The 13,480-nt window shown below is 43.1% G+C and overlaps 1 protein-coding gene across 4 annotated transcripts in view; it reads left to right on the top strand.

Moving 5' to 3' along the window:
• The window catches only part of Kmt2a (lysine methyltransferase 2A), a 99,096-nt gene that overhangs the window by 70,159 nt on the left and 15,457 nt on the right, over positions 1-13,480 (top strand). For all 4 annotated transcript variants that reach the window (XM_029554958.1, XM_017802669.2, XM_029554957.1 and 1 more), the window contains 6 exons: positions 1,562-1,722; positions 2,115-2,297; positions 2,467-6,706; positions 7,249-7,329; positions 9,457-9,521; positions 11,388-11,558. In XM_029554958.1, the coding sequence (XP_029410818.1) occupies positions 1,562-1,722; positions 2,115-2,297; positions 2,467-6,706; positions 7,249-7,329; positions 9,457-9,521; positions 11,388-11,558 (4,901 nt within the window). The remainder of the gene's footprint in view (positions 1-1,561; positions 1,723-2,114; positions 2,298-2,466; positions 6,707-7,248; positions 7,330-9,456; positions 9,522-11,387; positions 11,559-13,480) is intronic.

Raw genomic sequence — 13,480 nt, 5'->3', positions numbered from 1 at the left:
CTGGATGAGGTGGTGTATGCCTTTAATCCCAAAATTCAGGAGGCAAAGGCAGTCAGATCTCCGTGAGATCAAGGCCAGCTTAGTCTACAGAGGGAATTCCAGGCCAGCTGGGGCTACAGGAAGGAAGACCCTGTCTCAAAAAGACAAACATATATTTAATATATTAATGTATATTATAAATATATAGTATATTATATATTAAAAAGAATATTATGAATTGTTTTGAGATAAGATCTCACTTTGGAGCCCTGGCTAGTCTAAAACTCATGATCCTCCTAGCTCAGTCTGCTGAATGCTGGGATTATAGCCTGGGCTATATAGTGAGACCTTATCTTAAAACAAACAGTTTGGGGCTGGAGAGATGGTTCAGTGGGTAAGAGCACTGGCTGCCCTTGGGGAGAACCTGGGTTCAACTCCCAGCACCCACATGACAGCTAACAACCATCTATAACTTTAGTTCCAGGGAATCTGACGCCCACTTCTGACCTCGGTGAGCATTGCACAACATAGGTGCATTTACATGCAAGCAGTATACACATAAAATAAAATAAAAATAAATTAAATATTTTTAGAAAACAAAGAATTTATAATCTGTTATTTGACAAGCTGATGTTATAAGATCAAAATTCTCCTTCTAACTCTCCCTTACAGGAACCCCACCTTGCAGTATGTCTTCTATATAGTCTACATTCTAGCTCTGATAGCACATTTAGCTGGTAGCTTTTTATACAAACAAAACTCCATCAATAATCAACAGATTTGAAGCAGTTGTGTTTCCCTTGTTTTGTGAGACTTTTCTGACAAAAGAAATACCTCAGGTTTAAAATATTTTTTAAGGCCCCATGTTATAGGCAGTGTAGGGCCTTAAACCTTCATGGAGATCAGTAACTATTTCTTATAGTAGTATTTTTCTTTTCAGTGGCTTAAAATACTGTTTCAGACACACACACATAATTTTTTGTCTTTTTAAAAATTTCTTGTATTCCTCTATTTTTTTAAAATATATTATTTTTATTTTATGTGTATGAGTGTATTACCTGCATGTATGTGTTGTGTAGTGTCACAGAGGTCAGAAGAAGACTTTGTATTCCCCTGGAACTGGAGTTAAGGATGGTTCGTAGCCACCATGTGGATACTGGGAATCAAATCAGTCAGTGCTGAGCCATCTCTCCAGCCCCTTTTTTTTCTGTCTTTTTGAGACAGGGTCTCCCTGTAGCCCCAGCTGGCCTGGAACTCACTATGTAGACCAGGCTGGCCTTGAACCCACAGAGATCTGCCTGCCTCTGCTTCTGGAGTGCTGGGATTAAAGGTGTACACCACCATGCTTGGGCTTCAGATATATATTTTTTAAAGTCATACAACTTTCTGAGGGTCTAGGAAACATCAAGGACTTCACAGAGTTTAGAGCCACAAAAGTAGGGTAATCTACTAGGAACCCCTGAAAGAAAGCTATATTCTCTTTAAGTCAAAGAGACCAGAGAATCCGTGATGGGGGAGAAATTTTGACAAATGTTAGTTTGTGTCTCTGTCCTCCATTTGCAATGTCTCTGCTGTTTACCAGGTGTTCCCGGGTATACTGGAGCACCACTGATGCTCGCAAGCGCTGTGTGTACACATGCAAGATAGTGGAATGCCGTCCTCCAGTTGTAGAGCCAGACATCAACAGCACAGTTGAGCATGATGAAAACAGGACCATTGCCCACAGCCCACCATCATTTATAGGTCAGTCTTTAATCCAAGGAGACTTGAGTTTAAGTTTGGTGAGTATGCACTGGGGTCAGGAAATGGGAAAAAGTCATTTATTTAGGAAGCCTTTGTTTCTAGTTTTGACATTTGTCTAATAGCTGGCTTTTAAAATTGTTGTGTGTGTGTGTGTCCACATGATGTATGTGTGAGTATGGGCATGAGTTTGCCATGGCATGCATGTGGAAGTCAGAGGAGAACTTGCAAGAGTTAGTTCTTTCCTTCCACTGTGGGTTCCAGGGACTGAACTGGGCTATTGGACTGGAATACTTTTACCCATTGAGCCATCTTGCAGGCTGACTTTTATTGGTTTCTTTGTTAAATATTTTAACCATGCTTTTTCAGTTAAGGGTTTTTATTTCCTACCACAGATACTTCATGTAAAGAGAGTCAAAGTACAGCTGCAATTCGAAGTCCTCCATCACCAGACCGACCTCATTCACAGACCTCCAGCTCCTGTTATTATCATGTCATCTCAAAGGTCCCTAGGATTCGAACACCTGGCTACTCCCCTACACAGAGGTCCCCTGGCTGCCGGCCATTGCCTTCTGCAGGTAGAGGATTTTACTGACCTATTTGACCATTCTCTCAGGCAATCTTGTCTTTGTGAACTTTACTGACCAAAAAGGCTACCTATAAATAGATCTAAAACATTGAAACTAGTGACTGCCACATATTTTTTCTGTCTGTAATCAACTTCCTTAATTTTCCTCCCCTGCTCAGGAAGTCCTACCCCAACTACTCATGAAATCGTCACAGTGGGTGATCCTTTACTTTCCTCTGGACTTCGAAGCATTGGCTCCAGGCGTCACAGTACTTCTTCCTTGTCACCTCTGCGGTCCAAGCTCCGAATAATGTCGCCAGTGCGAACTGGGAATATTTACTCCAGGAATAGTGTTTCCTCAGTTTCTACTCTCCGGACCTCTACAGATCCTGAGTCAAGTGCCAAAGCAATTGACCATGTTGTAGGTCCAGTGAATGCAAGTACTAATCTAGGGCACAGCACTTCCGCTTCTTCAGGTTTACAAAGGACAGTGGTTACTGGAGGCTCTAAAACCAGTCACTTGGATGGATCTTCATCTTCAGAAATGAAGCATTCTAGTGCTTCAGACTTAGCATCCAAGGGCTCCTCATTAAAAGGAGAGAAAAACAAAACTCTGTGTTCCAAGAGTTCAGATGGATCTTCACATAATATGGCTTATCCTGGAGTTCCTAAACTGGCACCACAGGTTCATAACACAACTTCTGGAGAATTAAATGTTAGTAAAGTTGGCACTTTTGCTGAACCCACTTCAGTGCCATTTTCTTCTAAAGAGGCCCTCTCCTACCCACAACTCCATTTAAGAGGGCAAAGGAGTGATCGAGATCAACATACAGATTCTACCCAGACAACCAAACTCTCTCCAGATGAAGGTACTGAAGTTAAAACCTTGAAGCTTTCGGGAGTGGGCAACAGGTCATCCATTATCAATGAACATGTAGGATCTAGTTCCAGAGACAAGAGGCAGAAAGGGAAAAAATCTTCTAAAGAAAGCTTCAAAGAAAAGCATTCTAGTAAATCTTTTTTGGAACCTGGTCAGGTGACAACGGGTGAGGAAGGAAACCTAAAGCCAGAGTTTGTTGATGAGGTGTTGACACCTGGGTTTTTGGGGCAACGACTGTGTAATAAGTCTTCTGATAAGATGGGGGATAAAGTCCTTTCTATTTCAGGAGTACCCAAAGCTCCATCCATGCAAGTAGAAGGTTCTGCTAAGGAATTACAGGCACCCCGGAAATGCTCAGTCAAAGTGACACCTCTAAAAATGGAAAGTGAGAATCAATCTAAAAATACCCTGAAAGAAAGTGGACCTGGCTCCCCTCTACAAATAGAGTCAACATCTCCAACAGAACCAGTTTCGGCCTCCAGAAGTCCAGGAGATGGCACAGGGGTTCAGCCAAGCCCCAACAATACCTCACCCCAAGATTCTCAAAGTAACAACTATCAGAATCTTCCAGAGCAGGACAGAAACCTCATGCTTCCAGATGGCCCCAAACCTCAGGAGGATGGCTCTTTTAAGAGGCGGTATCCCCGTCGCAGTGCCCGTGCACGTTCTAACATGTTCTTTGGGCTCACTCCACTTTATGGAGTCAGATCCTATGGTGAAGAAGACATTCCTTTCTACAACAGTTCCACTGGGAAGAAGCGAGGCAAGAGATCAGCAGAAGGACAGGTGGATGGGGCTGATGACTTGAGCACTTCAGACGAAGATGACTTATACTATTACAACTTCACTAGAACAGTTATTTCTTCAGGTGCAGACGAACGGCTGGCATCCCATAATTTATTTCGGGAAGAGGAACAATGTGATCTTCCAAAAATTTCACAGTTAGACGGTGTTGATGACGGGACAGAGAGTGATACTAGTGTCACAGCCACAACCAGGAAAAGCAGCCAGATTCCAAAAAGAAATGGTAAAGAAAATGGAACTGAAAACTTGAAGGTTGATCGGCCAGAAGATGCTGGAGAAAAAGAACATGTCATTAAGAGTTCTGTTGGTCACAAAAATGAGCCCAAGTTGGATAACTGCCACTCTGTAAGCAGGGTGAAAGCACAGGGACAGGATTCCTTGGAAGCTCAGCTTAGTTCCTTGGATTCAAGCCGCAGAGTCCACACAACTGCCCCCTCAGACAAAAATTTACTAGACACCTATAATACCGAGCTCCTGAAGTCAGATTCTGACAATAACAACAGTGATGACTGTGGGAATATCCTGCCTTCAGACATTATGGACTTTGTACTGAAGAATACTCCATCCATGCAGGCTCTGGGTGAGAGCCCAGAGTCATCTTCCTCAGAGCTCCTGAATCTTGGTGAAGGGCTGGGTCTTGATAGTAATCGTGAAAAAGACATGGGCCTTTTTGAAGTATTTTCTCAGCAGCTGCCAACAACAGAACCTGTGGACAGCAGTGTGTCTTCTTCTATCTCAGCCGAGGAGCAGTTTGAGTTGCCTCTAGAGCTACCATCTGATCTCTCTGTCCTGACCACTCGCAGTCCCACTGTCCCTAGCCAGAATCCCAGTAGACTGGCTGTAATTTCCGATTCAGGGGAGAAGCGAGTGACCATCACAGAAAAATCCGTAGCCTCCTCTGATGGTGACCCAGCACTGCTGAGTCCAGGAGTAGATCCTACTCCTGAAGGCCACATGACTCCTGATCACTTTATCCAAGGACACATGGATGCAGACCATATCTCCAGTCCTCCGTGTGGATCAGTGGAACAAGGTCATAGCAACAATCAGGATTTAACTCGAAACAGTAGCACCCCTGGCCTTCAGGTACCTGTTTCCCCTACTGTTCCCATCCAGAACCAGAAGTATGTGCCCAATTCTACTGATAGCCCTGGCCCATCTCAGATTTCTAATGCAGCTGTCCAGACCACTCCACCCCACCTGAAACCAGCCACTGAGAAACTCATTGTTGTTAACCAGAACATGCAGCCACTTTATGTTCTCCAAACTCTTCCAAATGGAGTGACCCAAAAAATCCAGTTGACCTCTCCTGTTAGTTCTACACCCAGTGTGATGGAGACAAATACTTCGGTATTGGGGCCTATGGGAAGTGGTCTCACCCTAACCACAGGACTAAATCCGAGCTTGCCAGCTTCTCAGTCTCTGTTCCCTCCTGCTAGCAAAGGATTGCTCTCCATGCCTCATCACCAGCACTTACATTCCTTCCCCGCTGCTACTCAAAGTAGTTTCCCACCCAACATCAGCAGTCCTTCTTCAGGCCTACTTATTGGGGTTCAACCTCCAGATCCCCAACTTTTGGGTTCAGAAGCCAACCAGAGGACAGACCTCACTACCACAGTAGCCACTCCATCCTCTGGACTCAAGAAAAGACCCATATCTCGTCTACACACTCGAAAGAATAAAAAGCTTGCTCCCTCTAGTACCCCTTCAAACATTGCCCCTTCTGATGTGGTTTCTAATATGACACTGATTAACTTCACACCCTCCCAGCTTCCAAATCATCCCAATCTGTTAGATTTGGGCTCACTTAATACTTCATCTCATCGAACTGTCCCCAACATCATAAAAAGATCTAAATCTGGCATCATGTATTTTGAACAGGCACCCCTGTTACCACCACAGAATGTGGGCGGAACTGCTGCCACAGCGCCGGGCTCGGCAACTATAAGCCAAGATACTGGCCACCTCACATCGGGGCCTGTGTCTGGCTTGGCGTCTGGTTCCTCCGTCTTGAATGTGGTATCAATGCAAACTACAACCACCCCTACAAGTAGCACATCAGTTTCAGGACACGTGACCTTAACCAACCCGAGGTTGCTTGGGACCCCAGATATTGGCTCAATAAGCAATCTTCTAATCAAAGCCAGCCAGCAGAGCCTGGGCATTCAGGACCAGCCTGTGGCTTTACCCCAGAGTTCCGGAATGTTCCCACAACTGGGGACATCACAGACTCCCTCTGCTGCTGCAATGACAGCAGCGTCTAGCATCTGTGTGCTCCCCTCTTCTCAGACTACAGGCATGACAGCAGCATCCCCTCCTGGGGAGGCGGAAGAACACTATAAGCTGCAGCACATGAATCAGCTCCTTCCCGGCAAAACTGGGATCCTCTCTTCACAGAGGGATCGGGATATTGATTCTCCTTCCGGGACCCAGCCATCCAACTTCACCAAGAAGGCAGATACTCTTAGTGTGGGGCTAGAGCAGAACAAGGCTTTACCCTCAGCTATGCAAGCTAGCTCCACTTCTCCTGGGGGCTCCCCATCCGTTGGACAGCAGTCAGCAGGTTCCTCAGTGCCAGGTCCCACTAAACCCAAACCAAAAATTAAACGGATTCAGCTGCCCCTAGACAAAGGGAATGGCAAGAAGCACAAAGTTTCCCATTTGCGGACCAGTTCTTCTGAAGCACACATTCCAGACCAAGAAACCAACCCAGCACCCCAGCCTTCAGTCACAGGGTGAGCCATCTGTGTGTTCTGCTACATCTGTGGGGTTTTGTGCTCTGGGGTGAGGCTACTGAAGTGCCTCTTTGGGGATTTAGTTACATCACTTGGTTTCCAGTGGTGATTAGCAGAGCAAAAATTAGCACCATCATCAAACAGTTGGACTCCATCAGGACTACAGCCTTGATTGTTCTTTGCTTTGATTTGTTGCTGCTTGCTGATTTTCTGCTGGGGTTTTGGAAGGCTTAGGGAGTGGTAGTTCTGTCTGGTGGGCAAAGGTACCTGCTGGGCCGCCTCATAAAGCTCTCTTTAAAAACATCGTTGAAGTATTACATATAAAGCATGTAAGTCAGCTTTCCTTTACATGTGTACCTGTGTTGCCACCAACATAGAGAGCACTTCTCTTCTCCCTCCTTGTACCCTCTTTTGATCAAGATCACTCCTGGTAACCATTTTAACTTTTGTGATCATGGGTTACTGTTGTAGGATTTTAAACTATCTATCCAATACATAATTACTGGTGGTTTCTTGTAAAGATGCAAATGGTTCTGTTCCAGGACTCCAAGAGCAGAGACTGAGCAGCAGGATACAGCTAGTGTGGAGCAGCCTTCACAGAAGGAGTATGGGCAGCCTGTGGGGTGAGCTGAAGAGATCTCTGTTCACCTCCTGATTTGCATTGATTTTTGTTTTGTTATCAAAGGCTTTTTGTTTTAATGAAACTAAATACACAGGTTTGTAAAATAAAAATAAGGTGAAATTATTTCTTTCCTTTTCTTGTGCATTTACCCACACTTACGTGCCATGGTGAGTATACAGAGGTCAGAGAACAGCTTTGTGGAGTCATTTCTCTCTTTCCACCTTTACGTGGGTCCCACAGATCAAACTTGGGTCATCAGGCTTACACAATAAGTTATTTTACACACACATACCCCCAGCGCTCTTCTTTTCTTCTTTAAGCTAGAATTCTTTAAGCAGTTTTTTTTAAAGACTTATTTTTATTTTATATGTATGACTGTTTGCCTGCATGTGTATATGTGCACTATGTGTATGCCTGGTGCTCTTGGAGGTAGGAAATGGGCATCAGATCCCCTGAAACTGGAGTTATAGATGGTTGTGAGCCACGATGTAAGAGGGGAACTGAACCTGGGTTCTCTGCAAGAGCAACCAGTGCTCTTAACCACTGAGCCATCTCTTTAGACCCTTATTTAAGCAGTTTCAGATGGTTCTCTGTTCACTCTTCTTCAGTCTATTCCCTGGAGGTGACTTTGGTGATACTTTGGTTTTATGTGTGAAGACATTTATCTGTGTGTATACTTTTTAATATAAGATAATACTATATGGGCCGGAGAGATGGCTCAGTGGTTAAGAACACTGGTTGTTCTTGCAGAAGACCTGGGTTCGAATCCCAGCACTCACATGGCAGCAAACAACTGTCTGTAACTCCAGTTCCAGGGGATCCGATGGTCTCTTCTGTCCTCTGTGGGCATTGCACGACACGGGTGCACTTACCTACATGCAGGCATAACACTCATACACATAAAATAAAAATAATAAAATATTTTTTTAAAAAAAAGATAATACTGTACTTACTGTTCCTGTTGGTTTTTTCCCTTAGATTGTTTTGTGCAGCTCTTTCTGGATTGGCACATATGTATAGATGATGCACTTCATTTTTTCTACTGCCTCCAATACTATTGTATGGCTATCCAATGATTTATTTAACTAGTTAATTTAATGCATATTATATATTTGGATTGTTTCAGGATTTACTTCATTTTAGAAATTGAAAACAGGTGGTGGTTCACTAGCTCATGCAGCTTACCAAGTGTCTTTCCATTTTTTTTTCCCTACTACTAAGTATGAAAAGAGGGGCTGGAGAGATGGCTCAGTGGTTCAGAACACTGGCTGCTCTTGGAGAGAACCTGGGTTCTGTTCTCAGCACCTGCATGGTGGCTAACAACCATCCCTAACTCCAGTTGCAGGAGATCTAACACCCACTCCTGACCTCCACAGGCACTGCACATATGGGGTGCACTAACAAATATGCAGGCAATACATTCATATACAAAAAAGAAATCCAAAAAAAATTTAAGAGTATGAGAGGAATTTCACAGGCATAGTTCACAACCTCAAAAGCAGATACTATCAGTATTTGGGAAGAAATCTCATAAAAGGTAGTTTTAGGAACTAGAGAGATGGCTTAATAGTTAAGAGTGCTTCCTGTACTTCCAGAGGATCCAAGTTCAGTTCCCAGTACTGACACCAAATGGCTCACCTGCAACTAACTCCAACTCCAGGGGATCCAGTGCCCTGTTCTGGCCTCCATGGGCACCTGCACATATATGGCATACATTTACACAGACACACACGTACACATGAATAAAAAAATGTTTTAAGATACTTGTATTATATTTACAAATTCAGTAGTGGGATGGTGTTCATTCAGCAGGTTTTACAAAAAGCATTCTATGGGTCAACAAAATGGCTCCTGGGTAAAAGCACTAGGAACACACAAATCTGACAACCTAAGTTTGATTCTTGCGTTGCACAGTAGAAGGAGGGAACTGACTCTCCCACAAGCTGTCCTCTGACTTCTACTTCCAAGCATTCCTCATACACAGAATAACGATAAATAAAAAATTAAACAGCAATTCATGTTCATTTTCTTAGTTGTTTTAAATAGCTTGGAGGTTGTGAACATTTTTTAACTTTGAATTGAAAACTGTCTGGTGTTGCCTCTCACATCTGGTTTTATTTTCATTCAGACCAGTGGCTGTTCTTCCAGAGGGTCAGGCAGTACAAAATCCAGCAAATGAACAAGAAAATACAGGTATGTAGATGGATGATAGTTTCGACTCAGAATTCCAGAGCTAGAAGGACTGTCTAGAATCACCTACTTTAGCTGGGCATGATGGTGCACACCTGTAACCCAAGCACAAGGGAGGCTGAGACAGGAGCATTGAGTTCAAGGCTAACCTGGACTGCATAGTGAGTTTGAAGGCAGCCTTGGCTACATTGCAAAACCTAGTCTTTTAAAAAAAAAATCATCTGCACCAGGTATGGTGGCACACGCCTTTAATCCCAGCACTTGGAAGGCAGAGACAGGCGGATCTCTGTGAGTCTGAAGCCAGCCTTGTCCACATAGGAAGTTGCAGGCCAGTGAGGGGCTACACAGTGAGACCCTATTTCCAAAAAAAAAATTTTTTTAAAGCTTGACTCACCTTGATTCTATACTCTGTGATCCTCTGTCAGCCAGTGGATCCTCCTTTGCAGCACTATTCTTTTTTAAATATTTTATTTATTATTTTTATTTTCTGTGTATGCATGTATTGCCTGCATGTAGGTAAGTGCATCCATGTCGCGCAATGCCCGCGGAAGACAGAAGAGGCCGTCAGATCCCCTGGAACTGGAGTTACGGACAGTTGTTAGCTGCCATTTGGGTGCTGGGACTTGAACCCAGATCTTCTGCAAGAACAGTCAGTGTTCTTAACTGCTGAGCCATCTCTCTAGCCCCAGTGGCACTATTTTAACAGTGACACTTAACTAACTAGTGATAACTAGTGATAGCCTGACTTCAGGTTTAGTGCTTCTGAATGACAACTTAAGGTCACTTTCCTTTAGGACACAAGAGCTATTTTTATTAGGCAGCCAGATTTTGGTTATAATGCCACAGACCTCTCATAGCGCTTTTCACTTGGCCTAGTGGGATTTGTCAGGAAAACAAGTCACTTTACAATAGAAAGAATGATGGTACACACCTGTAACCTGAGCATTTGGCTCAGGTAGAGGCAGGAAGATTACCATAAGTTTGAGGCCAACCTGGTCTACATAGTGAGTTCCAGGCCTACCCTGGGCCTCAGAATGAGATCTTCTCTTCAAAAAAATCAGATAACTTTAGCTATAAAACCTTGCCTAAGGAAGAGAAAAAGCTCAGGCTTGAGATGTGGGGTGTTACCACATCCTGTGGTTTGCCAGTTGCTTAAGTGGCCTAAGACCTGAACTGTAGGCATGGTGACTGAATACAGCACAGAACCAGAGAGGTTCAAATCCCATTTTCACTTAAGCTCCATGAGCTTGGCTTTCATTTTCCTTATCTGCCTCAGTTTCCCCACATCTATTGATTGTTGTATATATTCATTCATTCATTGTTCTGAGGCAAGATCTTACTATGTTGCCCAGGCTGACCTGGAACTTGCTAGGTGGCCCATGCTAGCCTTGCTCCTCCTTCTTCAACCTCAGAGGACTAGGAGTTCAAGCACGTACCAGTTTTCCCACCTTCAAAAAGGAGTTGATAATGATACCTACTTCTCTGGGTTATTGGATTCAGATGAATCTGTGTGAAGCTCCTGGAAGAGTGTCTCAGACAGGGGAAGTGCTTCACTAAATGGGAGTTTTGTTTTGTTTGGCTTTGATCATACTGAGAACAGTTACATATGGAAAGACCATCACATTGTCATACTAGAAGCTGCTACCAAAATGAAATCATATATAAAAGTGAAACATACATACTAGTTTTAGTCACATGGTAGCTGTGGCCAAGGGCAACCTCCCTGAGCCCCGGCAGTATCTGTGAGTGGGGAGAACTTCAGTTGTGGCCTCTGGCTAGGCCTGGAGGTGATACATGTAGCATACTGCACATTGCACTACATGAGCTTTTGCTTTAGCAAACACTTTGGTTCTTATTTTCCCCTCACAGAACCTAAGGCAGTAGAAGAAGAAGAAAGTAGTTTCAGCTCTCCACTGATGCTTTGGCTCCAGCAAGAACAAAAGCGGAAGGAAAGCATTGCTGAGAAAAAGCCCAAGAAAGGACTTGTTTTTGAAATTTCAAGTGATGATGGCTTTCAGATCTGTGCAGAAAGTATTGAAGGTGAGTGGATTAAATTAGGTCAGGCTTCCATCAACAGAAACCCTTCTGAAATAGAGACCCTATTTCAGCTGCTACTGCATTTCCTGAGAAGTTTGCCTTGTTGAAGAAATAGCCATAATTTATGAGAAGAGTTAAGTGATGCAGATTTTGTATCACACACCTTAGCAGAACATATAACACTGCTCCTCTCTCCAAGCTTGTCTCCTGCACTTCATGTGTCCCTGAGTGCCTTCCCACATGCTCGTTCCACTGCCTGGAATGTTCCCCCGGCTTCCTCTTGGGTATACTACAGCTTAGCCTTCCCTGCCTCCTGCAGCAGATAAGCCCTCCACTCACTTTTCAAATGTCACATCCCCCAGCTTAGGGATTGTTTTCTAACATTTTTACCTATGTTTCACTTGTTTGGTTGTGAACCCTTCAATGACAGCTAGAATTTTACTTTGTTACTCATGGTGATATCCGTATGTAGGTGTTCATTAGTTGCAAGAGAACTAGTGAGTGCCTCCTAGGCTGTAAGTACTAGGCATGTGCACAGGAGAGAAGGATCACTCTGGGTGAGTTAGGGGTAGCTAACACCTGTGAAGAGTAATAGAATAAAAGATTCAGTTCAAGGAGAAAATAGAATTTGAGTTAACCAGAGAAGAATGGGGTTGTGCTCCATATAAGAATGAAATGAAGTTGGAAAAGCAATTGCATGTGGTGGGTTTTCAATAGTGTCAGATGGGAAGGAGGTGTTGAATTCCATGTCAAGTAATGGTGAAAGGAAAATTGGAAGATGGGTTGAGTGCAAGTTTGAGAGAGCCTACAGTGACAAACCATGAGACATTTGGAAATTTTAAGTAGAATAAAAGCAGAAATTCAAGAAGCTTAATATGGTAGCTCCTTGGAAGATTAAAAGCTCGGTCTGGTGATCCAGTTCTGTAATCCCAACTGCCCAGGAGGCTTTGGCAGAGGATAGGAAGTTCAACGCCAACTTGGGCAACAGTGAAGTCTTACCTCAAATTAACAAATAAAAAAGGGCTAAGAATATAGATCAGTGTGAGAGTGCTTACTTAGCATTTGCAAAACCTTAGATTGGATCCTCAGCACTACAAAGAGAAAAAGAAAAAGGTTGATGAATTGGAGACTGGGAAGCAATAAGTCACTAGTAAAAGTATTGCTACGGTAGAAATGCAAGGTAATAAATTCCATGTGTGAAAAGAAAGGAAGGAAAGTAGACAAACTTGGTGACTACTTGAATAAGAGGAGTAGAGAGAGGAGTCAAAGGTACTCTGACCTGGACCCAAAGAGTACATGCCTTTAGGTCTACTGTGGAGCCTAAGGCATAGAATCACTGTAACCCAACAGTTGAAGGCCAGCCTAGGCAACAAAGTGAGCTGAAAAGGGAGATAAGTAGTATGAAAGTGCTAAGTATGAGCCAAGTGCAGCGGTGAGGCCGGGTGTGCTGACACTTTTTTTATTTTTTATTTTTTTAATTAGAAGAAGCATTTCATTACAACAGCATTAACCTATTCAATAACATTTTTATGAGCTAGGGTACATATATTTTATGAGCTAGGGTACATACATTTTATGAGGGAGATAAGTAGTATGAAAGTGCTAAGTATGAGCCAAGTGCAGCGGTGAGGCCGGTTGTGCTGACACTTTTTTTATTTTTTATTTTTTTAATTAGAAGAAGCATTTCATTACAACAGCATTAACCTATTCAATAACATTTTTATGAGCTAGGGTACATCTCTTTCAAAATTGGCTGTACATTTCTAGGTTTACAGATGAATTATTACACTTATAAAATCTTATACTCATTATAAACTCTCTAAGAGATAAAATTAAATTAGGTTCCAATGTTTAAAAAAGATCTCCTCTTCATTGTCAAAACACACAGTTTCATACAGAAAAATTCATTCCAAGCCTATTGACAT

This window comes from Nannospalax galili, unplaced genomic scaffold (assembly GCF_000622305.1).
Source record: "Nannospalax galili isolate Female #2095 unplaced genomic scaffold, S.galili_v1.0 scaffold265, whole genome shotgun sequence".
Classification (NCBI taxonomy): domain Eukaryota; kingdom Metazoa; phylum Chordata; class Mammalia; order Rodentia; family Spalacidae; genus Nannospalax; species Nannospalax galili.
This window is presented reverse-complemented; position numbering and strand designations above follow the sequence as displayed.